This window comes from Ornithodoros turicata, chromosome 4 (assembly GCF_037126465.1).
Source record: "Ornithodoros turicata isolate Travis chromosome 4, ASM3712646v1, whole genome shotgun sequence".
Lineage (NCBI taxonomy): Eukaryota > Metazoa > Arthropoda > Arachnida > Ixodida > Argasidae > Ornithodoros > Ornithodoros turicata.
Genome location: NC_088204.1, coordinates 3,898,323 through 3,926,183, shown reverse-complemented (window position 1 = coordinate 3,926,183; position 27,861 = coordinate 3,898,323). Strand labels below are relative to the sequence as shown.

The 27,861-nt window shown below is 46.1% G+C and overlaps 2 protein-coding genes across 4 annotated transcripts; both read left to right on the top strand.

The window, feature by feature from the left end:
- Positions 1 to 179: 179 nt before the first annotated feature.
- On the top strand, positions 180 to 18,850 carry LOC135390747 (mitogen-activated protein kinase kinase kinase 1-like). Of its 3 annotated transcripts, none has more exons than XM_064620601.1 (22): positions 180 to 227; positions 7,101 to 7,251; positions 7,350 to 7,400; positions 7,580 to 7,759; positions 8,604 to 8,837; positions 9,971 to 10,087; positions 10,161 to 10,342; positions 10,550 to 10,668; positions 10,742 to 10,826; positions 11,733 to 12,198; positions 12,262 to 12,386; positions 12,467 to 12,558; positions 12,824 to 13,032; positions 13,105 to 13,326; positions 13,501 to 13,701; positions 13,773 to 14,184; positions 14,267 to 14,361; positions 14,848 to 15,160; positions 15,613 to 15,744; positions 15,811 to 15,953; positions 16,039 to 16,170; positions 16,684 to 18,850. In XM_064620601.1, the coding sequence occupies exons 2-22, from the start codon at positions 7,117 to 7,119 to the stop codon at positions 16,897 to 16,899; spliced, it is 3,861 nt and encodes a 1,286-aa protein (XP_064476671.1). In that variant the 5' UTR covers positions 180 to 227; positions 7,101 to 7,116; the 3' UTR covers positions 16,900 to 18,850. The 3 variants fall into 3 exon arrangements, with proteins under 3 accessions (XP_064476671.1, XP_064476673.1, XP_064476672.1); XM_064620603.1 differs by lacking the exon at positions 180 to 227 and adding an exon at positions 280 to 298; XM_064620602.1 differs by lacking the exon at positions 180 to 227 and adding an exon at positions 6,279 to 6,408.
- Positions 18,851 to 19,364: 514 nt separating this feature from the next.
- LOC135390741 (BTB/POZ domain-containing protein KCTD9-like) lies at positions 19,365 to 27,536 on the top strand. The gene is made up of 11 exons (XM_064620596.1): positions 19,365 to 19,572; positions 19,671 to 19,792; positions 19,905 to 19,948; positions 20,021 to 20,126; positions 20,847 to 21,031; positions 21,935 to 22,002; positions 22,193 to 22,288; positions 23,453 to 23,602; positions 24,324 to 24,429; positions 24,500 to 24,633; positions 25,237 to 27,536. The coding sequence occupies exons 1-11, from the start codon at positions 19,495 to 19,497 to the stop codon at positions 25,351 to 25,353; spliced, it is 1,206 nt and encodes a 401-aa protein (XP_064476666.1). The 5' UTR covers positions 19,365 to 19,494; the 3' UTR covers positions 25,354 to 27,536.
- The last annotated feature ends 325 nt before the right edge of the window (positions 27,537 to 27,861 follow it).

The following is a 27,861-nucleotide window of genomic DNA, read 5'->3' as shown; positions in this document are numbered from 1 at the left end:
TGGTGACTTTACTAGGCGCTGAAAAGAAAATAAATATTTATTTACTAATCCGCGCAGGTATGCTGCAATTACAGTGAATAACGTGCATAATTTGCACAACTGTATGATTAAAGTGGTTAACTAGATAAATAGGAGCTGCTTAAAAAGTTGTTAAATCTACAATCGCGCTTTCATCCTTCGTTGCGATTACTGTAGAGTTGGCTGTTGTGATGTGCCTGCCTTTATGGGTGAGTTTACTTTTTGTATGTTATCAACAAGCGCGAGTGTTTTTGGTCGTGTGCTGCACCACGTGAACCGTGTATGTCATTTCTCTTCAATGCACATCAGTAAAGTTGCAGACATCTCTATTAATGTTGACGAACTCTGCGTTGCACTGTCTTGCCGTTTGAGCGGCTTTGTTAAGCCTAATCTTGAGCGCTTAGCGCGAGTAAAGTCCAAGTATTGGTTTTGGTAGTAAACATTCCATGTCAACGTTTGCGTTACCCATATCGGGTGCAAATCATGGTCTCTTCTTGCTGTTTGTGCATGACAAAACAGTTTAAGTCGTCAGTTGGTTCATGACATCTTTTGTTTTACCTGAGAATTCGGGCCTCCTGAAATAGGATAGGTCCCCCGGGGAATCACGTCGGGACTGTTGGTAGGAATGAGATCGAGATGTGAGATCTCTTGTCAAGTTTTGTACTGTCATCAGTTACACAATGCACATCTTTGTGGCATGTTTTATCAGCAATTAATGTTGCGTGTGTACAAACGTACTACCTGCTTCTATTTTAAAGTAAAAAGACGGGTGTCCATGCAGTCGTTCTCTTTCACTCTTAATGAGGTCGCTATATTTATTCTGGAATGCTGAGCATTGTAATGCCTCCACTTCACATCATCTGTCACCGTTGTCTGTCTAGATTATTAGGACGTTCCCAAGAAACTTTACTGCGGCTTGAAGGCAGAGAGGTCAGGTGTACGCCGTTTCCCAGAATAGGCTCTTCACAGAAAGCTACGTTACACACGTCTAAACATGTTTTCAAGGCAGTCATCTATGAACCGTCCCAGGTGGCGAGCAATACGTAATATACGAACTTCGTAATGTTTGTGCCCTACTGTGCAAACCGGTTGGCCTCATGAATGTGCAAATGAGCCGCTTAATTCTCTACTGAGAACCGTTAGATTGTATGAAGGTCACTGAACCCTTTCGCCTATCATTAGGGGCACATGAGGAAAATGAGTGATCAGTAAGGCACCGATAACATTCGGTATAGCACTGACGAAAAAAATGAAAAGTTGCAGACGATTTCGTGAAATGCAGAAAATGATTCCCCCACCACCACGTACACAATATCGTGAATAATTTGTTCCCACAACTTCGTTTTGTTCGTAAGCTAATCAACTTTAATTACAACATGTCCTTATCCATTGTTGGACATGTGAGTTATGCTCTATTTACATGTGTTCGGTCAGCGAGGCACTGAGCCGAGCTACACATCCTCAGCCCCCTCCAGGCAGATGCTTGTTTACAGTTTCTATACCAGCACGACCGTCGGCACTTAGCCGGCATAGATAGATTACAATTTATCACATAATCTGCGGTACAGTATTATCTATGTGATCTTTTGTAAGCACGCCAAGTTCGACCTTTGTGTTTCTAAACAGCGCCTTCTCTTTCGACTCCACGGAGGGGGAAATCAAGCATTGACCTCGCGTTGATACGGGTGGAGGTTACGAAGGGAGGGCACTGCATTTTCTGCCGTTCTCGTTCAGCATGAAAAACAGCCCTCTCTTTGCGGGGAGGCCTTTTTACGACAGGAAGGAGAAGCCCCACTTTTGGCGGCGCGTGTATATTTTCTTTTACTCCCCTTATTTATTTGTTTATTGACTTTTATTTCCACGCGGGCCCGCGGGATTATTTTTATTTCTCAGCCTGTTTTGAGATGCGAACCGCGATCTGCTGTCGTCTGCTTCACGTTTTAGTGCTATCGTCTGCTTGTGGTTTTGAGTCGCGGATGTTGCGTTTACACACGAAGGAAGGCGAATTGGCGGGGATCAGAAGTCTTATTACAGTCGTTGCGGTTCCCGGGGCAGGAAGACGAGGCCCGATGTGAATAAAGCAGTTGCGAAAGATAATTCGGTCGATTTTACGGCAGATCTGCTCCTCCCTCAATTCCGGTCCCCCATAATCCCCTCCCTTCTTCTTCTTCTTCTTCTTTTTTTTTTTTTTTCTTTGTCTACCCTGCTTTGGTGCATGGGCGCGATATCGTGGAATTGAACGTGAACATCTTCGACACAAGTAGAAGTCTTCAAGCATGCATGGGGTGTTGGTTTATTTCGTTAGCTGCAAAAAGAGAACGACACGGCAGAGAAAGACACGGCAGCAGACTGTCGTCTGCTGCCGTGTCCTGCCGCCAACGTTTGGGCTTTCGCTGCTTTTCGCTCGTAACGACACGAACTATTGAGAGCTTTCTATCTACGAAATTATACACGCAGTAATTTTACACACGTCATTTCTTTTTATTCATTTTTTCGGCATCGCCTTTGTGTTTGTATCGGCTAGCACAATCCAACAGGGTCTGATTGAGCTCCGAATAAACTTTGTCTGTGTGAGGTTGAATAGTTATGTGAATACGGTTCCAAGTAACGCTGTATCAGTGTAGCATTTGCTTAGTGTTGCTACAGTTTGATAGAAAGGCCTTTCCTGCAACGTGCTAAAGGTATACAACGGACATATTGACGGACTTTTTTCTTCGTCTTGATTTCTTTCTTTTTGAGAAAGACTTCTTCACTTATTTAATCTGAAACACACACGCCGAAAGAAACAAAAACTTCTCTACAGGATACTAACACGGAAACACACCGGTCACGGGAGAATGACAGGTCGGACGGTGTGGGGAGTCTTCCGGGAAAGCCACCACTTTTCCCAAGAGTTGTTGTTGGGTTCAAGGTTAAGTGCTGGGGATGAGTCATCGAAAGCTTTGAAGCTGCTGATGAGGAATCTTTTATAATCCTGTTCGCGCACCTGCCGCCAAACAACTATACCGTCTTAGGTACCTTAGGTACCGTTGTAGTCTGTAATACGTTGCTGTTTCGAAACCTTCACTTTTTTCTCTCTCTCTCTCTTTTTTTTATCAACAAATGTTCGCAAGCGTCAAATTGTCCCCACACATTTCGTTTGTTTTTGCGCCGAGAGGGGGAGATGATGCTTTCTGGGAATGTACCAGTACTACTAGCCATTTTTTTCATTGTACCAGTAAGCTCGTTCTGCCTGTGTTGTGCAACAGCGTTTTCAGTTCAGCGATACACCTGCATGACGGAAAGACGATTGTTTACCAGACGGAGTACATCGGCTTTCACAGGGGAGAGGGAGGGTTTCCGGTGCGGCGGAGGTGCTTTGTCATATTTCAGAAGTCAGGGGAGCAAGGTTGAGCTCACATGGGGGTAACTCGACCTCCTCCTGGGGGTCCTGTGCAGTTTATCTTTCCTTTTGTCTCGCTTTTAGGTGCATGGCTATTCAGGTTTCACATGTTCTCTTTCCTCAAAGCACAGCACAGAGCTGCTTTCCCAATAATTTTTGGGAGGCAAAATCCATTTGGAATTGAATGCCCGGAGTAGTTGCTGGCGTCTACGACGTCTACCTCTCCTAGCTGATCTCAGTGTTGTAGTACAGGGTTCGCCACGATAAACTTCGGGGTTTGTAACGAAGATAAAACAAATAAGAACAGTGTCGGAAAGTTAAAGTAGACGTTAGAGGACGTATTATTTTCGGCTCCTTTCCGTAGATGGCGACGCAGTCGAGCGCGATGTTGCAGACGACATCGAACATGTGGAACTGAATGCAGACTAGTTCTCTGCGACGCCGCTTTCGACCGTGTCGCTAGCTGAGGAGAGTAGCTGGAACACAGGTATAGCCGATTAGGCAGCGGCGGTTTTTTAATTTTCACGATTTATCCGCAGAGTAACAGACCAGGCCGCATTATGGACATAAAATTTGGGGGCATAATACGTCCTCTAACGTCTACTTTAACTTTCCGACACTGTTCTTATTTGTTTTATCTTCGCTACAAACCCCGAAGTTTATCTTGGCGAACCCTGTATATCTCAGAAATCACATAATCACTTTTCTCGGAAGGAAGCGTGAGAAGATGACTGAGATTCCTGGCAGGCGGAGATATTAGTGACTTGTAGCCAGACCTGCAGAGTGATTAATGACAAATGACGCAATTGCTGCAATAAATTACATTTCCACGAACAATTTAGTCCCACGATTACTTTCGCTATTGTGCAGTTGTAACTGCCGCTGACTTTTGCGAGTGAATTGTAATGCACGTGGAGTTACATTTAGAATAACTTGCAGTTCGGGGATTTCGACGTGAATCGAAATATTGAGTAACTTTCACGACGTCCGCGATTTTTACCCGTTGTCGCTACCTTCGATATTTCGTGGTATTGTACAACGCTAGTCATTTCCACCTGTCCTATCAACGAGTATAGCATTATTCGAGGAAGAACGAGGTAAAACGTCAAAATGACATATTGCAATGAATGTAACTCTGTTTAAATTACTACCAAATTAAATTCGCAATTAATGTAGTAATCGTAATCCAGTTACCGTTATGATTTCGCAATTGTAGCTGCTTTATTTACTTTTGTGATGATGTAGTTGTAATTGTGATTCAGTTGCTTCTGGAAAGTGATGGACCTTTTCCGCACTCGCGTCGTAGCCTAGCCATGGCGTCCCTCCATCCAATAACCCTGGGCGCGCGCAAAAACAAGCCCACGTGGTAGCACAGGGGATTAAAACGGGGGAAGAGTTCACGCGCTCTCCCCACTCCCCCCACTCCCCCCCCACTCCCGTCGTCCCTGGAGTTTAGTCGGCCCCATCCAGCGCCATCGATTGAGTACGGAGATAACCCCGTCCGGCGACCCCAAGGTCACCGGCGCCGCAGCGCATGCGCATAAGCAGCCGTGAACAAGGTCGATTTTTACATGTAAGCCACCGAGAACCCTGGACAGGGTAAAAAAACAAACAAAAAAACAAACAGAATGTACTTTGTGCATTCCGTTGAGGGACAAGCAGATTGGTGCAAGTTATTGATTGATTGATTGATTGATGCGGTTACGCTCATTACAGCCTTATGACGACAGTGTTCTTAACACAGAAGGCTCTTCCATTAAGGCGGAATCACTTCTGCGCAAGGCAATAGAAAAAGTTTGTTCGCGCACAGCTCAGAAACGGCGTAAAATGTCGTAAAAACAGAAACACTGGCGTGTTGTCCTTGCTTTACCTTCGTCAGTGACACATTTTGTAGAATTCCAGGACTATCCGTTGATTTGTATTGAGCCCGAATTCGCAAACATTTTAGCGCGCGACGCTCTATCGAGATGGCAACACACGTTCGAGATGCTCCAAACTTTAATTTATTAAAAATCAACGGCTCAACTTTGTCCCCTAAAAAATACGTCATTGACTAGAGACTAACTAAAGACTATTGACTAACTATTGACTAACTAAAGCTAAGCGAACACGCCAGTACCAATCTTAAGATGGTAGTTTAGAGCTATCACGTGTCTTGTGCAAGCGAAAATCGCCCATAGATTTCTGAAGAAGTGATTCCCCCTTAAGGAAAGTGGTGCAAAAGTGTTCCCTTTCTCTTTTCTCTCTTTCCTTTTTTTTTTTTTTTTTTGTGAGATCAGGTGACTAGGAATTGTTTTCCTGGGTTTATGTCTGAATGTAAAATATCAGTAGCGTTGCAAAAGCATTAATCAGTGAATCTGGGCTTGGTTGCACAACTTGAAGGTGTTTTGACATTCTTTTCACCTTCTGCCGTTGTTTACTGCAGGAAATTGACACTGATTACACTGACTTTCTAAGAACAATAGATCGATTCCAGGTAGACTCCAGGTACTACGACTGGGTTTGAGCTGCGTTCCAGGCATTATTGTGCGAAGAAGAAATTACATATGATGGGAACATGAACACGTACAACCGATTGTCCAGTTTACGATTGTCCAGTTTACCAGAAAAATATTTAACGTGGAGAGGACAAAATGTATCGCAAAGCCTCGGCGGTCGCATGACCAGATGCGCCTGATCAAACGCACGTTGTGGGTCTGCAATTCAGTGCCTTGACTCGAGAGACTGCTTGGCGTCTGCTGACGGCTGTTTTCCCGGCAACTAGCAGCAGGTGTGCCTAGGTGCGCAGTGTGACCTTGTTGCTTTCCCTCTCTCGTTCCTCCTTCCTGGATGCCTCTCTTTCTTTGTTTTTTTTTTGCTTTCCGCCGATGTTGGCTTGCATATATGCATTCGGTCATTGTGTGAGAGCGGTTGTGTGACTGGGGGATGCTCGTCGTGCAATATGCAGTGCAATCTTCCTCAATGGCACGCTCACCAGCGCAGGGACAACGTTTCTGTAATGTTCGACGGTGCGTAACATTAACAGGGAGTGCCTGGTGCAGCTGTAGGATGATCTTGTTTGAGGGAGGTGCTGTACAATGCGACATTGTGCTTCAGCTGCGTGGAATTTCGTCAGAAGTAAACGTATTTGCCCGGGTTTTGACTACACAAGTTGATGCAGTAGGATGCATTTGATGCAGCTTGGTTGACTGTTGGCTAGAAATGTCAGGAGGCTCTCCTGCAAATGTTTGCCAGATTTGTCTCTACTAGCAGCATGCGCAGCCAATTTTTGCTGCGCATTTGTGGCGTTGTGAATTGTTATAGCTACACTAAAACACACACAGGTGGATTGATGTGGTTAAAAGCGCTAAAAGAGGAAAGGACGAACCACAGATACCGAACGCCAGCTCTTAACACCGTTGAGAGCTGGCGCTCAGTGTTTGTGGCTCGTCCTCGCCTCTTTTGGCACTTTTAACCACATCAGTGATCTACCCACAGGCCCCAAAGGCTGTTTTAAACACATTGGTGCGCCGGATGAATTGTTCAAGTTCCCACAAGTGTGCATGAAATAGCAGTGTTGTCATAAACAGACACCTGTGACACGATATTGTGGTAAAATATGCTACACCGTAAAAAAGTAAAACTCTGCCCAATATAAGGTGTCTTTTTCTTAAACGAAATCTGTCTCGGCCCTGATATGTTATTCATTCTGCGTGTGCAGGAGCCATTGATACAAGATGGCTGCTCAACTGGATCGATTGCAACAGATCCATCCAGTGTCCATAAAAGACATTAAAGAAAAGCTCCAAGCTCTCAAGAAACGAAAGCCAAGCTCGCTCGGTGCGGTCGGACACCAGCAGGCGGCGCCACTGGTTCGTTGGAATATCGTAACCCGCTCTCTTTATGTCTCTAAACGTTGCCCCCGCTCGTAGCCTTCCCCTTTTCAAAAGCATCATTTTCTCACCACCAGGTGGCCAGACGTCTAGCAATCAGCCTAGATGGAGCACCTCCTGATTCGCTGGTGGGTATATTTATTTACCTTGATAACACTCTGGGCTTACGGCACATTAATGAGCACATATTTCTGTTTCGTACTTATCTCTTGCGACGTTTAATTCTTAAGAACTTTGTGACACCCTTAAGGCTCCCTTTTTGGCAGTAACCTGCAGAACTCCTTATCTTCCTCACGTTGTGTAACAGGTGGCGCCCCAAGTGGCGAGGAAGCCCGTTATCAAACCACAACAGACAGCGAGGCCACGGTCTCCGTCTCCCGTCCGAACTCCCGAAGTCTCCCGAACCCCCGAAGTCTCCCGAACCTCGAACCTGGGACGACGCGAATCCAGGCGTGCTTCTCCTCAGCGACCCCCCACTCCGCCCTCGGTGAGCCAGCAGATTTTAGTGCCACCAATTTTGTTTTTTGTTTTCGTTTGTTTTTACGTTTATTTGTGTACTTCGTTGCACCCCAAGTGCGCACGAGGGCCCTTCGGGGTGTAGTAGCAGGGTGTACACTAAGATAAATGCGCAGAAAAATGGCGGTGCAACGCATCGCGGAAACATTGAGGACTGAAGTGAGAACGTTGAGGACTGGCAGTGCTCCGCAGTAAAGAATTACAATCAGCGATTGTATTTTGAAAGTACCCATTATTGAAAGCCTCGAGTACCCGAGAGCAATAAAAGAAGGAAGTCACTGAAGAGGTTAGCCAGTTGTAGGACTCGAACCCACATCTTCTGGATTGCCGGTACGGGGCTCCTTCCTCCTGTGTTCCGGCCTCAGAACATCATTTTCCAACCCATTATTATTACTAGGCATTGAATGGAAATGAATGCCACCTACAGTGAGTGAGTGCTACTTAATGAAGGAAGTGCTGCGTGTTTGTGTGCATTTAAACATGACCGAAGTGCAGTTCGACGGTGTGATACTGTAAGAACCACAGAAAGATTCCATACATAGATTTAATCGGTTGACAGATTGAATTGACGAAGGCGAGATTACATTGCGTGTACAGTCGAAACTCCTTTACAACGAAACTCAGGGGACACCAAAAAAAATTAAGTAGTAAAGATATTTTCGTTAAAAAGGATGTCCATTATTGGACCTATAGGGTTCCAGCGGGACCGCAAAAAAATTTGCTGTAGTGGTATTTTCGTTAAAAACGTGTTCGCTATGAAGGAGTTTGACTGTATCACAATCGTACATCGTCACGAGATTCTCCCTTTCGTTCAGCGTCCAGAGTCCCCTGTGAGGCGGCGTAGCCCGTCACCCTGTAATGGTCGCCGCCGCAGTCCGTCGCCAGGCCACCAAGATTTTCCACCAGCAGTCCAGGCGGCCATTCGGCGCAGGGCGGCACAGGTGCAGCGTGGCGCCAGGCTCTATCTGCTGCACCAGCCGGGCCCCAGGTCATTTCTCGTCGCGGCTGACATGCCCGAACATCGGTTCAGGGTCGTCGTCGGACCGCAGGTACTTCGTGATAAGCATGTGTAGAGCCTGAAGTTTTAGGGTTTTACCCGATTCTTCCCCGAATTTGCACCCCGAATTGAAGGCTCACTCTTTAGGGCGAAACCCGATTTTTACCCGGCAAATTGCCCCCACTGGGATGTCTGTAGGAATGCACTAACTTACTTGTTTGGCAGAAAAATGCAGTTACATCACCATTTGTACCAAACCGCTACAGTTAGTTTGAGTAACTGAGCCCGATTTCTCCCCGAATTTAGCGTACTGGAAGTTTTTACACCCGAATTCGCACGAATTTAGTGCGCATGTTTATTTACCCGATTTTTACCCCCCGAATTTAGAAAAAAATATTTCCCGAAAACTTCAGGCTCTAAGCATGTGACGTGCTTCTTGTGGCTGCGGTTGTTTCTCCCTGATTACTGCAACGTTTGAGTCAAACCTCGATATAACGAAGCGCTTTACAACGAAATTCGCGGTACAGCGAAACAATAGGTATTCCCTGCCGCAGTTGGCTTCCGTATTTCGTGAGGCTCGGCACAAGAAATCCCCGCGAGTTTTGTTATATCGGGGTTTGACGGTATCGCATCTTTCGTGCCGGTAATACACTTTGGATTTATCTGAGGGAGTCTGAAGTGATCGTACATATTGGCAGTAAAATTCTTATCAGTGTACCTGTAAAAGACCTAGCCTCGATGTGATTATGGCAACTTTTTTGTACTTCAATTTGGTGTTTACGGGAAAACAAGCGGATGTATAATAACACTTCTGTGAGGTTTACTAGCAGCCTACACTATATAGCTACAACACTTTAATGTCAAAGGTGAACATCCTGTTATGCCTAGCTGTCATTCGCATCGGTATGTTCTTCAGCCCCCACTAATTTCATAACTGGAACTCTGCACAATGAATTGACTTCGGGCCCAGATCACAACGGAATGAAGTAGTGCCTCCGCTGTACTTGCTCAGTGTTGTCGATAAATGGAGCAGGACACTTTCGAGTGTTCCAAGTGTTCCGTGTTTTTCACGTCCAACCTAAGGGTTGCCTCCAGTGACGCGTTCGTTAGGAAAGAAAAGTACACAGCAGAACAAACACGTTGGGGAAAGTGTTAAGTCCGCACTCCTGACACTCTCCCTTGCAGACGTGCACCTGCGGCAAAGGGCCACACTGCGTCCACTTGCTCTTTGTGTTGCTTCGAGTGCTCAGGCTGAGCGACGTGGACGCGAGGCTATTCAGCAAAACACTCAAGGACTACGAGGTGAAGCATCTAATTTCAGCGGCAGTTCTTTCTGGCAGACCGCATCTAACTGCAGTGCGTCTTCTGACACCAGGTGGACGACCTGCTGAAGGAGTATGCGAATCAACGAAGACGAGCTTCGCTCCCAACCACGTCTTCGCCGAAACCCCACGACACCGACAGGGCCTCCTCCCTGTCGGGTGACAGTCTATCGCTCTCGGTGTCAGCCTCCGTTCCGCTGGCCACGCAGGGAGCAGACTCCGAGCTGAAAGAAAGGTGAGGTTTTTTCCTCTCTTCCGCCACGTCAAGCCGCGTTCCTCAGGGACGATGCGTAGTTCAGCGAGATTCCACGTAAAACCCAAGATTCCGTGATACGTCCTAAAATGTGTGGAATCGGGGGGGGGGGGGGGGGGGAGTCGGGCCTTAGAAATGACGCGCGAGTGTCACACGCGTGTAAGAACTTCAACATTGGCATCATTAAAGCCCTGCGGAAGAATGTCCGACCTGCCCGATTTGCCTCCTGGAGATGCTGGATGGAGAATCTGTCGTCGTCTGCAAGAGAGGCTGCGGCAACCGGCTTCATCATCACTGCATTGCTGTGTGTAAGTGACCTTTTTTTTTTCTATTTTGCAGCACGGAGTTTGACCCGTTACTCACAAGTCTACGTCTTTTTAGGGGCTCAAGAATGCAAGCGTAACGGAGATGTCGTTCTGTGCCCCCTCTGTCGTCGTCCCTGGCAGGACGAATCTTCTCACTCTTTGTAAGTGTGGCTCAAACTGGCAATGCGCAAAATGTAGAATACTCTAGAATACTAGAATGAATAGAATAGAATACTCTAGAATACTCTTAGGCAACTTCGGGCCTTGTATGTGATTGTCCCTTCTATGTTGTTCCAGCCTCAGAACATCAGTTCTCTCACGTAGAATTCTTGAAGGAAGGACTTGAAGGAGTCATCAAATCAGTCGGGAATTTTTAGACAAAGGCTTAAATCTGCAGCGTTTAAAAAAAAAAATTGAAAGAAAGGAACTTTATTTCAGCACACACTCTGACTTAAAATAACTGTCGGCGGAAGTTTGCTCTGCCGCACGCACGCGGGAGAAGACATTGCGATGAATGTCTACTAGCGCAGCCTTGTCGCGATGCACTTCCCCGAGCGTAGTAATGGTCGTAAAGATCGCCGCGGAAGGCCCAATTTTCCAGACAAAAATGCTTGCGGGCAAGCACCAATACGACTATTTTTGGCACTACGGCGGCATCTTCGAAACTACCATCTTGGATTGGATTGGTAATTGGAATGCCGGGCGAGACTGCTAAACTTCCGAACCATGCCGCTAGGTGATGTCGTGGCTTTCGGCGATCTTTTGGGAGTCAGGACGGATATCGTCATACGTAGTCACCGCGTGTGGCAGGGCACAATTACAGACTTTTTTTAGTGCGGTTGAGGTGAAATGAAGTTTAATTTAGTGATCGGCAGGTTTTTCGGACTGCGGTATTGTTTTGTTCTTTTCTTTTTTGTGTGTCACCAGAAAGTCTGGAAAATTGGTCGGCTACTGTAATTGCGTTTAAAATTCCAAAGCGTTTACGTGCCCATTACCTGAAAACTGCGTCATGAACCACATCATGGGTGCTACCTAGTCCTAACCCACTTGCTCCACACCTTTTCAAGGTCCTCGCCTGAAGTGGAACCTTCACCTCAGGGAACGCCCTCCACCTTCTCGCCCCTCAATAAACCCAACAGTGTACCTCCCGCCAGTGTACACCCATCCCGTCCCCCGCTACCCCTGCATCCGCTTCCGCGGCCCCTGCACTGCCTCCTGCGGCGTTCCTCTCTTCCGAGCCCGCTCCCAAGGCCCCCGTCCCCTTACGGCAGGGCGAGCGCCGTCCCGTCGGAACTCTGGAGTCACTTCTTTGGCAACGACGTTGCAGCATGCCTGGCATCTCATCGCTGGTCGGACCGCGAGAGCGCGCTCCGCGAGGTCGGGGCGCAGGTGGGCCACGCCCTGCGGATGTCGCAGGACGACCGGACGCGGCTCACCCCCTGGGGCGGCCGCTCCGCCATTCAGGGCGCGTGCTGCGACGTGCTGGCAGCTGCGGTGGCCGACCCTGTGTACAATGTTTACGTTGAGGCTTTGGTAAGTGAACCCAGCGGGTTGCAAGTGGAAAGGGAGTGCAAATGTTATTTCGTGCGAATGCAGCGCTGCTTGCGGAAGATGCTGTCGTGCAGCCCATGCAGCACGCAGGAAGACCTGTTCGAGTTGCAGTCTCACGTTCGTCATGTCCTGGCAGCGGTGCTGTTTCAGTGTGCTGATGGCAGAAATAAGTGAGCAGCACTTCCGTCACTTCCTCCTTCATCGGAACTTCTGGTCTCAATTTTAGACGATAAAAACGTTGCTGATGCAGGAGGAGCCGTCAGCTGAGTGTGGCGACGCTGGTCGAGGCTGCACGAGGACAAGCGGGTGCGCTTCCTGTGGGAAACATGACAGACTATCCCGGTAGGCGACACTCACTTCGTTGCGTGACTGTTACGCTTTAGAGAAAGTGACAGTGTGCATCTTAGAGAAACACACAAATTTCTGGTCCGCAAGGAGCCACGTGCCTAGTCAGCGGGGAGTGTTTAGTTAAGGACAAGAAATTGTTCTTTTCTCCTACCTGCGGCTGATGCCTTACAGTAGCCACATATCCGTCCTTGTTTTAGTCCTTGGCTGTAGTTTTTGAATGTGCCCTGTCAAATCTTTTTTTTTGTTCGTTGATGTGCAGCACCAAATGGTCTGGGGGCAGACTTTGTGATCGATGTCGTCCTGGACGCCGGTGCAAAGGCCACGTCCTTGTGGCAGGGGCTTCTGGGAAGGGTCATGGTGGTCCAGCGACTTGCCGAAGAGTTCCCGCACCTCTTGATGCCTTCCTGCGCCGGCTCGAGCACGGTGAACCCGAACATGATAAAGGCCGTCGACCTTACAGCAGAGGCTGTACGTTTCTCTTACTCCGTTACCTCCGCGCCTCTGTCTCCTTTAATCGAGCTACGTGTATATTCAACGCAGGTGAAGCACAATCACGCTACGGTGTCGCGTTACGGCCGAAGTCTGCTGGTATCGTTGGGGGGACTGTGCTGGAGGAGTGCGGAAGCGGAGGCGTACATCTGGAGCAAGGTGACGGACCTTCCGTCACCGCTGCGGACAGTCCTTGCCAGCCGCATCAGTCGGGCGCTGAGAGATTCGCACGGCTTCCCAGTGGTACGGAGGAATTCGATGGAACGACTGCAGGTAGCTCTCGGCATCCAGCGTGCTCCTTCCTTTCCTCTCTTCCCGGAAAACACGACATCACGGCCCAACATTGGCTAGACATCGGCAATACTGGTCCGACATTGCCAATATTGGGCCAAGATGTGCTGCTTGAGTTGTTACGTGCAGACGATGACCGCAGCTGTTTTGTCGCAGGAGACGGCTCTAGTCCGGGCAAAGTTGTTGGACTGTGGAGCAGTTTCTCGGTCACCGTCTCGCTGCGCAAAGAGTCCGACGCGGTCCTCCTCGGTGCACAGGGTTCCGACATTCGAGATACCTCCTCCGACAGTGGACCCTGGGGGCCAAGAGGGGATTGCGCAGAAATCACCATCAGTTCGTCCTCTGCTTCCCGATAAGGTACATGTTACATTGCCAAACAATTGCGTTCCGTCTTTTATACACTTCCTGCGACTCTTCTTCCCTTATAGCCAAGGCCACCAGTGCAGTGTCCCTTTGCAAAGAGGCTGCAACCTTCGACACTCGAAAGACGACTCATGGCAAGCCTCGACTCGTCGGACAGGTCTTCGGGGCGGTCGTCTTGGTCGAGCTCCTCTTCCGCCGTGAGCTTCAGTCACGCGAGTCCCCCTGTCGGACGTCGACCAAACTTCCTCCCCCTCTACCGAACTACCTCCTCGGAGTATCCTGACAATTCGTACATTGTGTCCGGGTGGACTCCAAACTCGGCAGACTGCACGCCGTCCTCCACCACTCCCTGCAGCGTCAACACCCCCGTCTCGTTCGAAAAGGAGATCGCCACCCCTTGCTCGCCGGACCTGGCAGCAACGAGGCTCAACGCCAGAAACGCTCTTCCGCAGGAAACGAGAGTGGTCAGAACTGCCGGTGAGATATTATTATCAGTACATGCGACACTTTAGTATTGCTCTGGGGAAAAATACGATAGTCTTTTGTGCCATTCCTTCAGGATCACCCCTGAAAGCTGCGGAGGAAAAGAAAGCCCTGGAAGAGCCCATCCTGCAAGACACGGTGGAAGACCAGTTCATTGTCCTGCGTCAGGTGGTAGGTCTGCTCCGACGAAATTTTGTTGAAGCGGGATATTTTAGTCGATAACCTCGACCTGGTAACTAGACCCTGAAGTTTTCGAGTTTTATATTTTTTCAAATTCGGGGGGTAGAAATCGGGTCATTAAATTGATGTCGAAAATTCACGCAAATTCGGGCAGAAAAATTACCATCAGACTGAGTTCGGGGAGAAATCGGGCATTATTGTAGAATAAACGTTCACCGTACCGTTTATCCAGAGTGCCAGAAGTAAGGGGCAGTCGCATATTTTGTGTGTAACTAGTATGTCGATGCCTTGAGGTGCCTAGCCTAGGGGCAGTTTCGCAGGTAGAAATCGGGTTTAACCCGAGATAGGTGAACCTCAATTCGGGGTGCAAATTCGGGGAAAAATCGGGTTTAACCCTAAAACATCTGCTCTACTGATAACCCTTGATAAGTTTGCGACGGCACCTTTAATACTTTTTTTTTTTTTTAACCTCGACAGGAGAGCCTTCCGATTCGCTTCGACCTGAAGACGAGGCTGTACACAGAAGGGGAACACTGGCTCCGGGGACCTCCCCTGGGCTCGGGCGCCTTCAGTACCTGCTACCAGGCAGTGGATCGTACAACGGGTACCCTGCTGGCCGTCAAGCAGGTGTCCTTCTGCAGAAACCGCGAGGAGGAAGAGGAGAAGGTGATGGAGTCGGTTTGGGACGAGATACTCATGATGTCCCGCCTCGACCACCGCAACATTTTACCCCTGGTGGGGGCGACGCGCCACGGGAACCACTACAACGTCTTCGTGCAGTGGATGTCTGGTGAGGACAGGTTCTGTATCGGGGGAACTTGGGTTCCAAGCTAACTTTCCTTTGCTGATAGCACGTGTCGCAGTAGCGGATTTTTAGTAGAGACGGGACGAATCCGAATCCAAATCCGAATCCGAATCCAAGGAAGGTTATGGGAATTCACGAACCTTTCGAATCCTTTCTTAAAAAAATGAGAAGTAGAAGTGTTTTGAAGCAGAATTTCATATCTTTATTTGAAAAACACATTAAATAACGGTTCACTCTCACGAGAAAACATACAAATTTACTTCTTAGATGTAATTTATTTAACGTGTCATGCATCGACCACATACACTCTCGAGTCTGTTAGTTTCAAAGATAGTATTTCAGTAAAAAAAGTTTTGGAGTTGAGTAGTTCATGTACGTCAAAACATTTTATAAAACGCGCCGTGTACGTGGAGTACAATGGGGTGCATTTTTTGCAGGAGGTTCGGTGTCGTCCCTCCTGGAGAGGTACGGGTCATTCTCGGAAGGGGTGACACTGCGGTACGTGCACCAAGTGCTCCACGGTCTGGCCTACCTCCACGAGAACCACATCGTGCACAGAGATCTCAAAGGTTTGAAGCGCGTAGCTGAAGTGAGGGGAAGGATGAGCTTGACAACCTCAACTTCTTCCCGCACAGGCGCCAACCTCCTGGTGGACAGCACGGGACGTCACCTGAAAATAGCCGACTTCGGGTCGGCTACGAAGCTGTCTAGCAAGTCGACGGTGACCGGAGAGTTTCAGGGCCAGATGCTCGGCACGGTTGCGTTCATGGCGCCGGAGGTAATGGACGCGGATGTCGTTGCTCTTCCGGTCTTGCTTTGGCTCGGATTAGGCCTAACGCTCGAAAAACGTTTGTCTAACGTAGGTACTGCGTGGTGAAAGCTACGGGCGCTCCTGCGACATCTGGAGCGTGGGCTGCGTGGTCATCGAGATGGTCACCACGCTAGCCCCGTGGGACGCGGAGAACATGTCGAATCACCTCGCGCTGATATTCAGAGTGAGTGCGAAGGTCGAGCAGAAGCAACACCACCTAGGTAGAGAAGGCCTGCGCATTGCCTCCTTTCCCTCTTTGAGTTAAGAGCCTGAATTCGTCTGCTACCGCGATTCACCGTTCTGCAAACTGAAGAACCCGCCAATGATTGCAGCTCACCTGGAACCCGCGACCTAAATATTTAGACAAAAAAAGTGCGAGTCGCTTTCCAGAAAATCAGTTTTGAGAAACATTGAGACCGTTTTGCGCTTAATTTCCGGGTTTTCCCATTTAGTACGAGCGGACGTTCAATCACGACTCGCAGACGACAGTGGTTCCTCTCCGTGGCCACGACCGCTGAAACCGCGTTCGTGATTGGCTACGGCCGTTGAAAACACGATCCTGATTGGCTGACTCTTAATTGTTACGTTACGTCGACTAGCGCGCAGGCTTTCTGTATCTAGGCGGTGCTGGCAGAAGCTTCGGCAGAGTATGGCACTGCCAACGTGCACATCGAAATGTTGTTCTTTCTCGATACAGATAGCGCGATCGACGGCACCTCCCGACGTCCCGGACTACCTGAGCTTCTCCACTCGTAACATGGTGCTGCAGTGCCTGCGTGTCCAGTCGGAAGCCCGTCCCACCGCAGCTCAGCTGCTCTCCCACCCCTGCTTCAAGCACGCGGGCATCATTCCTCAAAGTTCCGCGGGCGTGTTCTCCAGCTCTGACCGCGGAGAAGCTGTTGCAACTTGCTGAGGCGCTCTTCTCGTATCTTCCTTTCCCGACTCGCACCTACCGTCAAGCTGTCTTCTTATATTGATGGGGTTCCTTCTCTGTTTTTTTGTTTTCAGAGCCACATATGCAGGGGTGTGATTTCACGTTGTCCGCGAAAGGCTACACGGGAAATTTATAGTATCGTGTTTTTTCTCGAAAGGAGGAGGCATGTGATGTGGAGCGTTCCTTTAATACGGCGAACGTTGTCTTTTCACATTGCAAGGCAGCATCTACCTTGTCCTCTCCTGTGTGCCGTATCCGTACCCCTTACACCCGTACACCCTTATTCCCGTACACCCGTATTCCACCCTTATGCCTTTGCTGCCTTTGTGCCATGAAACCCATAATCTCTTTTTCCCCTTATTCCAGAGACATTTTAAAAAATTGTCTCTGCATCCCTGGTTAACGCGGAGCATACATTTCACAGCGAGGCTTAGAATACCCCTACGGGTACCTGCTTGCCAGTGATACCCTTCTTCGATGCACAAGTGCCAAACTGTTGGGACCTGATTCACTGTGACTGTCACCATTTTTGCGATTATCCTTTCGTCTTTCATCCGTGGCTCTCCCTCTCTCTCTCTTTCTTTCTTTCTCACTCTGTGGATGCTCACTTTGTACCCACCTTGTGCCAAAACGACCACACAACCGTGGCAAAAATTTGGTGCCATTCTGAAAAAAAAAAAGCAGCTTCTCCTGGCGTTGAAGCGTTCGTTGCAACGGTATTCCAAGCTGTGACTGCGTACAAAAAAAGAGAGAAACAGTCAAGTTCAAGGAAAGAATATTTGTGCCATTGGGGCAAGATTTTGTCCTCAGTTCAGTTGTGATATGTATCCCTTACAAAAGTGTGGTGGCACATCGGCTAGATGCCGTAAAAATCGTGCGGGAGCACCAAGACCGGTCGTCATTAACAAAAAAAAATGCGTGTTCCACTCTTAGACGCTCACCTCATAAGGGTGAATCTTCCCTGCAGGGTTTTAAGCTTGTCCACATTTCACTACCATCGTCATTCGTCATAGTCACTTGCATAGCACAAACATTTGCTAAGACTGCTAGAAAAATACAAAAAAAAATTCATTGTTCTGTACTTACAAATCATCAAGGACAAGAAAATATAGCTTTGTTTAAAGTGATCACCCAGCACATTTAAGTCCTTATTTATTTGAATTCTCATTTTTAGGGCACGAATCTCTCATTACTTTCATGTTGTTCGCGTGGAAAGGACCAAGGCACCCATCGTCACCAGAATTTTTGGAGGACCACTTCATCTTGTAGAGAGAATGTTTGTGATGTTTAGTTGTTTTACTATCCAAACAAAAAGAAAAAAGCAGAAAAAATAGTCATTATACTAGTGTGGGACCAATGCATGTTGCATGATATATATATATATTTTTACTGCTGTGTTGCTGCCAGTTGAGATTTTGTGGCAGGATTTTTGTGCACACTTTGTATCCCCTTTTGTGTCTGATTTTGAACCTGTTTAGTCGAGACACTTATTGTTACGTCATTAAGTTAATCTGTTATCATTGTTGATTTTGTATTTAAGGTCATTTATCCTTCATCTGTCTGTGTCTAGTGTTCGACAAGCAAAGAACAGTGGTTTTAGCATTTTAGATCATCATAATCTTTTGTCTCCCGTGTTCTTCCTTTCATCATATTTTTACGCGGCGGATGATATTTGTGTTTAAAAAAAATTGTTCGCATTCCCGTGTCGGAAAACCTACGTCGTGCATTTAGCTCACGCAATTGGAACAGGGTTGTGACATGTGCGTACTCCAAGTCAGAGTTTGTCCGAGTCGCTGGTGCCTTAGTGAATCTTGTGAACAAGAGCGTCAAACCTGCACAGGTTGTGCGGCAGCATATAAAAAATAATAATATGCCTCTTTGTGACAGTATTTTTCAAATAAAACTAAGTCTCCCCGTTTGGGGATTTTCATGCTGTTCCTCTCTTCTTAAATTTCCCACTTAAACTGAGTTGGCAACCAAAGAAATAATAAAAGTATTGTCTGCATCCAAATTTAAATGCGATAGCTTTTTGGGAGCCATCTTCGAGGTTTTCCGGCGCTCGTAGTCGTTTCGTGGATGGGTTGGGGAGATTTAGTAGGAAGATGAGTGGTTTAGGTGACAAGACGCTAAAACCTGACGTGCCGGGATAACTTCTCATCTTCAATCTCAGTGCCATAAAACAATAAACAAATAACAAACAATAAAAAAAAGCGAAGCGAATAAATACTGCGAAACAGAAACTGAATGAAACGATGTCGCTGTGTCGTACCGGAACAGTGTAGCAAATGTGTGGCAGGGTGGCTGCACAATCGTTAATTTAAATATTCTTGCTATTAAAATGCACCATAGTATATTTTGCTTTAAATGATGCATAAGAAAATAGTTTCTTCGTGGTCAATTGATTTTGAATTGTTACAGTTGATACTGTGTTAGCAGACGACAACAGATCGAAGCGCCGTGGCAACGCAACGCTAAACTCGAGATCGAAGGTGGAGCGTCCGTGGAGTGCAATGCATTTTCATTATTAATTTTGTGCGGCGTTCGCTGTTTTCGCGTGTCAGTATGCCCTAATGCATGCCACAGTTTTGTTTAACTGACCATAACATGAAGAGAGTCGTGTTATTCCGAAACGGTACGACAGTTGACGGCAAGGTAAGCTAGCGTGACCTCGCAAACGGTCGCATCTTGTGATTTTGAGTGTCACGACTTACGAATGTACAAGCTGAAATGTCCGCTTGTTTTTCCCTCAGGTCTTTCTTGTAGGAAACTCTCTAGTAGATTTACTTAAGGAAGCAAGTACAAAGTTCCGTATCACTGCTAAAAGGGTATTCACGGCGACGGGAGGAGAAGTCGATGATGTGCAACTTATAAGGTACTGTGTGCATTCGATACCCTCAGCTGTGTGAATATGCCATCTTAGTGACTGAATCGCTACTGCTCGACTATTTCCACATAAACCTGTACATAAAAGCTATATTTTTCAGGGACGAAGATGTTCTGTATGTTTCAACGGGGGAGGACTTTATAGGTACTGGGCATTGCTCATTCACTGCTGCTCGAAACATGAACAAGAAAAACTTACGTGTCCTGCTCTTTACAGCTAGTGTTAGGCGAACCTATGGACGACTCAGTGGTCCGCCTTCAGTACCAGGCAATACAGAATGGGTTCTGCTCAATGTTGGTGGTCGACAGTTTGCGACTACTAGGTAAGGAATATGCCTTGTAGTTAGCGGTTACTTTCCTTGAATGAATAAATTGTCCCATTTTATATCGACTTTCTCGCGTGCAACCAGACCCAAGAACTCTGCTGTTGGTTGCGCACACGCGACGACAAAGTTGCTAAATTGGACCACATTTGTAATCACGATTAAGCTGAATTGCTTACTGTTTCGGTGTGTTTGTGGAACTTGAGCAACTTCGCAAGGTTGACTAGAGCTGCCAGAAAATCTGCAGGAATTATGTGCACACAGAAACATGCATTCAACGTCTGAGGTTGCAACTAAAAGCGCTAAAACAACGAGAAAGGATGAGACAACAGAAGTAGCACGCTAACGATAAAGTTTATTCGCGCAGACACGCCTAAAATCACGCAAACATTCCCATTCCTTATCCCTCCAAGATATCAGATATGCCTCTCAAATTTCCCTTTTCCCCTACTGTTGCAAAACTTCGCCGAACACATCCCCGCAGGATGACACATGCTCAAAAGGAGTCTGCAATCTTGTCGACACAGTGTACCTGTGTTCCCTTAACCTAGAGTTCATGCAGCAGCTAAATCTGGCTTTTGTCTCATTTGACATATACGAGGGAGTTTTGTGAAGAACTATAAGGAAACCGTATAGACATTTCATATTATATTGACGCGCACATGGTCACATAAGAAATGTTGCTGCGTGAGTTTCATAGACTCCTTGCTTCTTCTACAGAAGCACGCTCGTTTCCAAAGAGCCGCATTCCATGCTGGCACGCATGTTTGCGGATACGATGTGGCCGAGCGCGATGGACTCCGACGGCGCCTACTTGATTGACCGATGTCCGGCTTACTTTGAGCCCATCTTAAATTACCTTCGCCACGGGCAGCTTATTTTGGACAAGAACATCTCTCCGCAAGGTGTGTTTTTCACTTGATGTCCGATAACGAGGAAAAACGTGAACAAGTGTGCAAACGAGCTGTTGTGCCGTAGAATGCGGTAGCATCTCCTCGACAGCACAGAGAAGGCATGGAATGTCGTACACTTCGTTCTGTGTTGTCGTTTGTGTATTCCTTCGGCTCAGTGATGTATCCAATGCTGTTACGGCTCTGAGTCCATCGGGTTTCATAGGTTCTGTGTAGGCTCGTGTAAGACCTCTCTTAAACGTGTATCTGGTAATAATTACCTATAATAATAATTGCTCTAATAATAATAATAATAATTGCTCTAATAATCTAATATTAATTGCCTCATTGGCTTTTTGCCACCCTCCCAACCGCAAGGAAATAAAATTTAAATTGAAATTAGAGGTATTTTTGATCATATCGTGGGGCCTTATACTAAATTGAGCATGTAAGAATCATTACCGTTATTTTTTAAGTTGGCATGCTCCAAACGTCACGTGAATTCTAAAAGCGATAAAATCGCTTATTTTTAATTGAATTGAATTTTAAAAATCGATAAAATTTTTATTGCTTTTTAACCTACTGTCACGTGAAAACTGTCGCAATTGGCCTTCACGTGGGAGCTCGTGATGCGTCACTGAACGAGAAGTGATGCATTTGATGTACGTAACAGGGTGATGAAACGATGAACTTTGGGCCCTTCATCTTTTTCCTTGAGTATGAAGTAAAGATTACGAACTCATTGTGGATGCTCATCTTTAGTTTTCATCCAGTATGCTTACAAATGCTCGTGTACATTTACCCACACGCACGTTACCGACGATAATACCAGCCTCAAATGATTACGTAATATGATGATGTTAATGATGTACCTAAGATCGTCGAGGACGTAGAACACTAAATAAATGGTTGTTTCAGGTGTTCTGGAAGAGGCCAAGTTTTTTGGCATCGAGTCCCTCGTACCCACGCTGGAACAGATGGTTTTGGTGAGCAAAAACATGCATTGCACATTGTGTGCTTGCAAGGGGCTTCACGAATTATATGCCGTAGCCCCCCCCACTACTTGAATATTTTCTGTTATAGTAGTACTTTTTATTTTCTATATACTTTTTGAGTAACGAATACGTGTATTAGCATAACGATGTGTGTGACACCAGTTTATGATGCACAAATTAGAAGGATGCTGGGCCGGGCGACCACACGCCGCTGACAAGGCGGGACGTGGTGCAGATCCTGACTTCGTCGTCTCACCTCGCCGAGCTCCGCTTTCAGGTAGGCTTCCTCTTGTGCAGTCGAGAGGGGGTAAACCAATTAAGTCATTAAAGTAAATTAGTTATCGTTACTAAACTGCCTGGAAAAATGTCAATTTTAATATCAATTTTTGTTTAATATCAATCATGTTAATTTTTTTATTAATTTTTAATTTAATTTTTAATTTTTAAAATTTTAATTTTAATTTAAAAAATGACTTTTTTTATTATAATATTTTAATTACAAATTATGTACTAAAAGACTTATTAATCACTAATTATTACTAATTACTGCTTGTAATAATCACTAATTAATTAATATGACTAAACTATCTGGATTTTTTTTTTTTTGTTGTTGTTGAAGGGGCATGCTAATAACGTTTGCATGCTCATGACGGGTTATGAGCATGACGCCAGTATGGGCTATGTTAAAGAAAAATGTTCTCTACATAGCGGACATTCTGATATCTTGCATGTTAATAAAGAAATGTGTGGCTCCAATGATGATGTAGCTGCCTCTTGAGTAAAACGGCTATGTAGGATGGATGGATAGACAGTTTATTTTGCGTACAAAAGCATCAGTACCATCAGATACAAATAGGATGGAGGACCCACTGGGACATTATCCACTTATCCATTATCTACTCAACATTTCATCTATTCACAAGGTTAACCAGCAAGAAAAATATCAAGATAAGTCAGGGGTATTACAACAGCAACGGAAAATAAAAAGTTCACTGCTATGCAAAATATATAAAAAAAATTACTACAATGACAAAGTAGATCATATATTGCAACTGGAACTATGTACACAAAAGAAATTTCTTTATCTTACTCTTGAACAAACTAAGGTTCACACAAGCTTTTAGTACCAAGCAGTTAAGTTCCAAGCTTTTAGCTCCATTCTTTTACACTGCGATTTATCCTAACTCCTCCTAACTCCTTTTTGTTTCGTAACGAGACAAAAAGGAGTTCGGCTAGAGGTTCTATGTCGAAGAAGAGATGCGTGAAAGGGAATGTTAGGGAAGGAGGTTTCAGCCGTTCATTATTTTGGGGAAGAAAAATTCCAGAGGAAGGGGCTGTTCAGGGATAGAAATGTATCTGTATATTTTGTAAATATTTTGGGGAAAAAAGGCTAATCAGGAAAGGTCACCTTTTCCTGATGTGCACGTAACTCCCCTTCCAGAGTGTGAACTTGTCTGGAGCCGACTTGTCACGACTAGACCTGAGGCACATCAATTTCAAATACTCCAACCTGCAGAAGGCGAGGCTTACTTGGGCAAATTTGAGCTACTGCTGTCTAGAGCGTGCCGATCTGTCAGGAGCTAATCTCGAGGTAAGTTCATCAGCAAAAGGCTGTCGCGGCAAAATGTGGTGCTTTCAAGGTCGAGGAGATGTTGGTTCCCAAATGTACAAACCACAAGGCATATGTAAGGTGTGATGGCAGTCAAAAGAAAGGACTAAAACATGTTTCAAAACTCTGTGATCAGGCAAAGTGATAACAATACTGAAAAATTATCATCATATTATCAGGCATTCGGGAAAAAAATCGGGTTTAACTCGGCCCGGATGAAATCAGTGGGGGATCCAGAACCTCAGTTTTTTAGTGTGCGTGTGTGGGTGGCTGGGGGCGTTTTTTGGGGGGGTGGGGGGGTTACTTTGTCGAAGTGCGTAGTGGGAGAGGGGACAGAGGAAATACAATGTATAAACTGATGTTTTTAGAGGGTGGGGGCGATTGCCCCCTCCCCTGGATCTGCCACTGGATGAAATTTTATATTGCAAACCTGAAGAAGTCAGGCTCCAGTTACATATTACATCCCCGACCATAAGAATCCAGGCTTGTTGGTTGTAAGCTATAAAACTTTCAACACAGGCTTTTAAAAAATGACTTTTTTAAAAAGACTGCACCGAAAGCTTTATTGCTTAGTTCTAATCCCTTTCTTGATGTCCGATTTCATGTTGATAAACACGGGCAGTTAAAGTTGTACAATCTGCTGCATCGTTTTCTGTGGTCCTGCGATCCCGTCTGACACGAACATGAACACTGTTTCATGCAGGGAGCTATTTTGATTGGTGCAAAGGTGATGTGTGCAAACATGGAAGGTGCCATCTTGAGGTCCTGCAATATGGAAGATCCTGCCGGAAACAGTGCCAACTTAGAAGGTGCTTTATCGGCGTGTCCAAAGCCTACATAGGAAGGTTTATGCATGCTTCAACCTTTTACCTGCTCTAGGTGTGATTCTTCGAAACGCCAACCTAGAGAACAGCCAAATGGCCGGTGTAAACCTGCGTGTAGCCACGCTAAAGAACGCCAACATGCAAAACTGCCACCTGCGCCAAGCCGTGCTTGCCGGAGCTGACCTTGAGGTGAGGGTGCAGACAACTAAAGGTGTAGAGTATGTAAATGGTGTGAGTAGTTTGGAGATCACGTTGATAACCATTCCACTGGAGCACAATGGAACACTGGCAAATATTTGATGGCCTCTCATCCAATTTACTTTCCAAGGCTTCACTGCACGCACGACATATCTGCACCACGACTTTTTAAAATTATGCGATTGTAGAGTTGCGGTCAGAGTCCCCCATTTTGCACTAAGCCAAGCATTGAAGCCATATTGGTGTGAGGTGACACTTGCCAGTTACGTTTTTTTGCAAATCTAAAAAAAAACTTCGCGACACACCTCTGTGAAGACTGCAATGGCATGTCAGGTCACTTCACAGTGAAACTGAACTCTAAAAAATTATGAGGCTCTGCTGAATGGAATTTTGCGCCTGAGATCTACACGTCTGTACCATCGGAGGCAGTCAATAGATTTGGACCGTCCCTTTGATCGAGGACTCAAGGGAAGACAGACTGTGTCGAATGGGCGTAGCTCAAACTGATGTTTCAGACATTAAAACACTCTTGCGAGAGGAAAACAAAAAAGTCGCAGGAAAGCCTCTTCACCCTAATAAAGTTTTTCCTTTCAGAACTGCAACCTCTCAGGCAGCGACCTCCACGAAGCCAACCTCCGCGGCGCAAACCTCAAGGATGCAACCATGGAGCTCATGTTGACACCCTTACACATGGCACAGGCCATTCGCTGAACATCGCTATAACAGTTTATCACTACAAGAGGGCATAAGCAATAATGGATGGCTGAGAGGGGCTGACCATGGTTGGGAGACCATAATCCTGTCTTACCCACTTTTCCTTTCCTGACTTTCTATGTTGAATGCTACCAGAATAACTTAGATACGGATACTTTATTTGTCTATTTATTTCGAAACCTCGTAACACGAGGCAAAAACCGTTATGTCCTTCACTGCAGACGGCAAGAACAAGGCCGTGAAAACCGAAATCGTGAATAACGATAAGATCTTGGCGGTATAGTTCTCTCTAACAGATGGAACAGAGGAGAACATGTCATAGGATTGCTCCATGCTTTAAGGGGAAGCCTCTTCTCATGCAGGGAAGAGCACCTTGTTGTTCTTGTGCTTGCACTAGCTGACACAGTGGAAGATTTTGGTGATCTCCTCTCTTTTTTCGAGAATCAAAGCTCGAATAAGCCTCGGTAATATACTTGACTCTTCTTGAATTGGCGAAAAGGCGAAGGAAGTCTTTTTAAGTATAGAGAGCGTATTTACCTGCGTTGAAGGCGTTGCATATGTCATGCTGATCGTAGCCTGCATATGTAGTCTGTCAATCGAGAAATTAGCAACACAACCACATGTATACTAGCTGTCAGTTGTGCTACGCAACATATCTGTCAGGAAACTGATACAAATTCCTGACGTTTATGCGTGACGATATAACTTAAATTATCTAGATAGTGGATGTTGGTGAACCAGCAATACCTTCCCACATACATTGTATAACATATAGCACACGTGTAGCCATACCCTATTCAAGTGTTCACTGAGAGCGTACGAGGAGTTTTGCTGATTATTTCTGGTAGTCACGTAGTTTCCATATCAGTGCATATCCCTGTTTGGTTCTGTCACAAAATCAAAGTATAACTGTGGCCCTATTCAATGCGTCATTCTGGACCGAAGAACCAGACAGCAAAAGCTTGAAAGAACTGATGTTCTGAGGCTGGAACTACATATAGGGGACAAACACATACAAAGCCTCAATTTGCCTAAGACTTAGTGACTTAAGACTTTAGTGACTTCCATCTTTCAACAGCAAAAGCTTCTTGAGATGCTTAAAAACACTGTGCAAAATATTCTAAAAAAGGAAAAACAGCCAATTTCAATCTAATTGTATAGCCAGCAGGTTTGTTGTGATGTCATTGATGCAATCAGATTCCAACCTCTGGGAAGCTCCGATGCAAGATCGGACTAGCAGATTACTTTTCGACGGGTCTCATCTTGACCACCCCCATGTGATGTGTAATCGAACAACCAGTTGATGACGTGTCACTGTCCCTCTGTTATTTCGTATAACATTTAGGAAATACTATCCAGGAATAGTTTTGCTTCATGTGCAATGTGCATCTGTATATTACTCCTTAGTACGGCATGTGAACCTGACAGGGGCGGATCCAGACCCTCGGTTTGGGGGTGGGGAGAGAGGGAAATCCAACGTATAAACTAAGATTGAAGGGGGGTGGGGGCGATCCCCCCTCCAGATCTGCCACTGGTAACTGGGACTGCAAAATGCTGCTATGCTTTCTCCTTTCCGCTTCCTGACGTGTGTGTGGATAGAAACTGTACACACCTTGCCTCTTCTAGCACTGTTTATGTGATTTTGATCTTGGATCATGAAATTATTTACGTACCTGCGAGGAAAGCTGCGGCACAGTATATTTTTCCTGACACACTTTGCATAAACTGTGATATGCAAAAAGCACAACTATGCTTGTACCAGTAGCAAAGCTTTGTTAGCGGTCCGGATATGGTAACATTCCACGTTGGACGTGTACTTCTCCTCTGTGCTGCCCTTGTGTTCTCGTCACATATCGTAGCAGGACCTCCTATGGACATGTAGTAGAATCATTGTTCGCCTGGCAGAATGCTGCGCGCGTTATCACAAATATATTCTCTTGACCTTCTCACTATCTAGAACATGAATGCGCAGAATTCCCACTACCAAAGAAGCAAAAAAGAACTTCAAAAAGCCGAGTTGTTCTGATCTTTAACATACGCTGTTTGCCATGAGCAAGGCTTGTTCAGCTTTGGGGGAAGTTGTGCTCACGTCACAACCCTTGGAATTTTCGTGTGTTCTGGTTCAAAACGTGTGTCGAATGGTGCTAATGAATCTGTGAATAAAATTGATGGTTCCTCTAGCCTAGGCTTGGTGCAGCTGAAGCGTTTGAGTCAATGTCAGCCACACATGTACAGCTCCATTCAGTTTATCTCACCTGTGAAAGCAACAGCGATCAATAAAACTACCAGTGAGAAACCGAAATGATACGGGACTGTCATCTACGAAGCTATAGTGCAGTTATTTTTACTATCATCACCAAAAATAATCCCGAAAATCCGACGCGAATTATTTTAGCAGCTTCAGTTTCTGTGCAATTTGATGTAATGTATGAGCAGACGACGGACGTTGAGGGTATGCCGGAATTCCCTCTCTGGAAATGAGAGAAAACGTCACCCGGACAAGGC

Bases quoted from the DNA above. Each gene is read 5' to 3' on its own strand.
- LOC135390741 (XM_064620596.1), top strand. From the start codon at position 19,495: ATGCCACAGTTTTGTTTAACTGACCATAACATGAAGAGAGTCGTGTTA. The intron at 21,032-21,934 runs GTGTGTTTTTCA...TGGTTGTTTCAG, and splicing joins CAAGAACATCTCTCCGCAAG to GTGTTCTGGAAGAGGCCAAG. The intron at 23,603-24,323 runs GTAAGTTCATCA...TGTTTCATGCAG, and splicing joins TGTCAGGAGCTAATCTCGAG to GGAGCTATTTTGATTGGTGC.
- LOC135390747 (XM_064620601.1), top strand. From the start codon at position 7,117: ATGGCTGCTCAACTGGATCGATTGCAACAGATCCATCCAGTGTCCATA. The intron at 7,252-7,349 runs GTTCGTTGGAAT...TCTCACCACCAG, and splicing joins ACCAGCAGGCGGCGCCACTG to GTGGCCAGACGTCTAGCAAT. The intron at 13,033-13,104 runs GTACGTTTCTCT...TATTCAACGCAG, and splicing joins TCGACCTTACAGCAGAGGCT to GTGAAGCACAATCACGCTAC.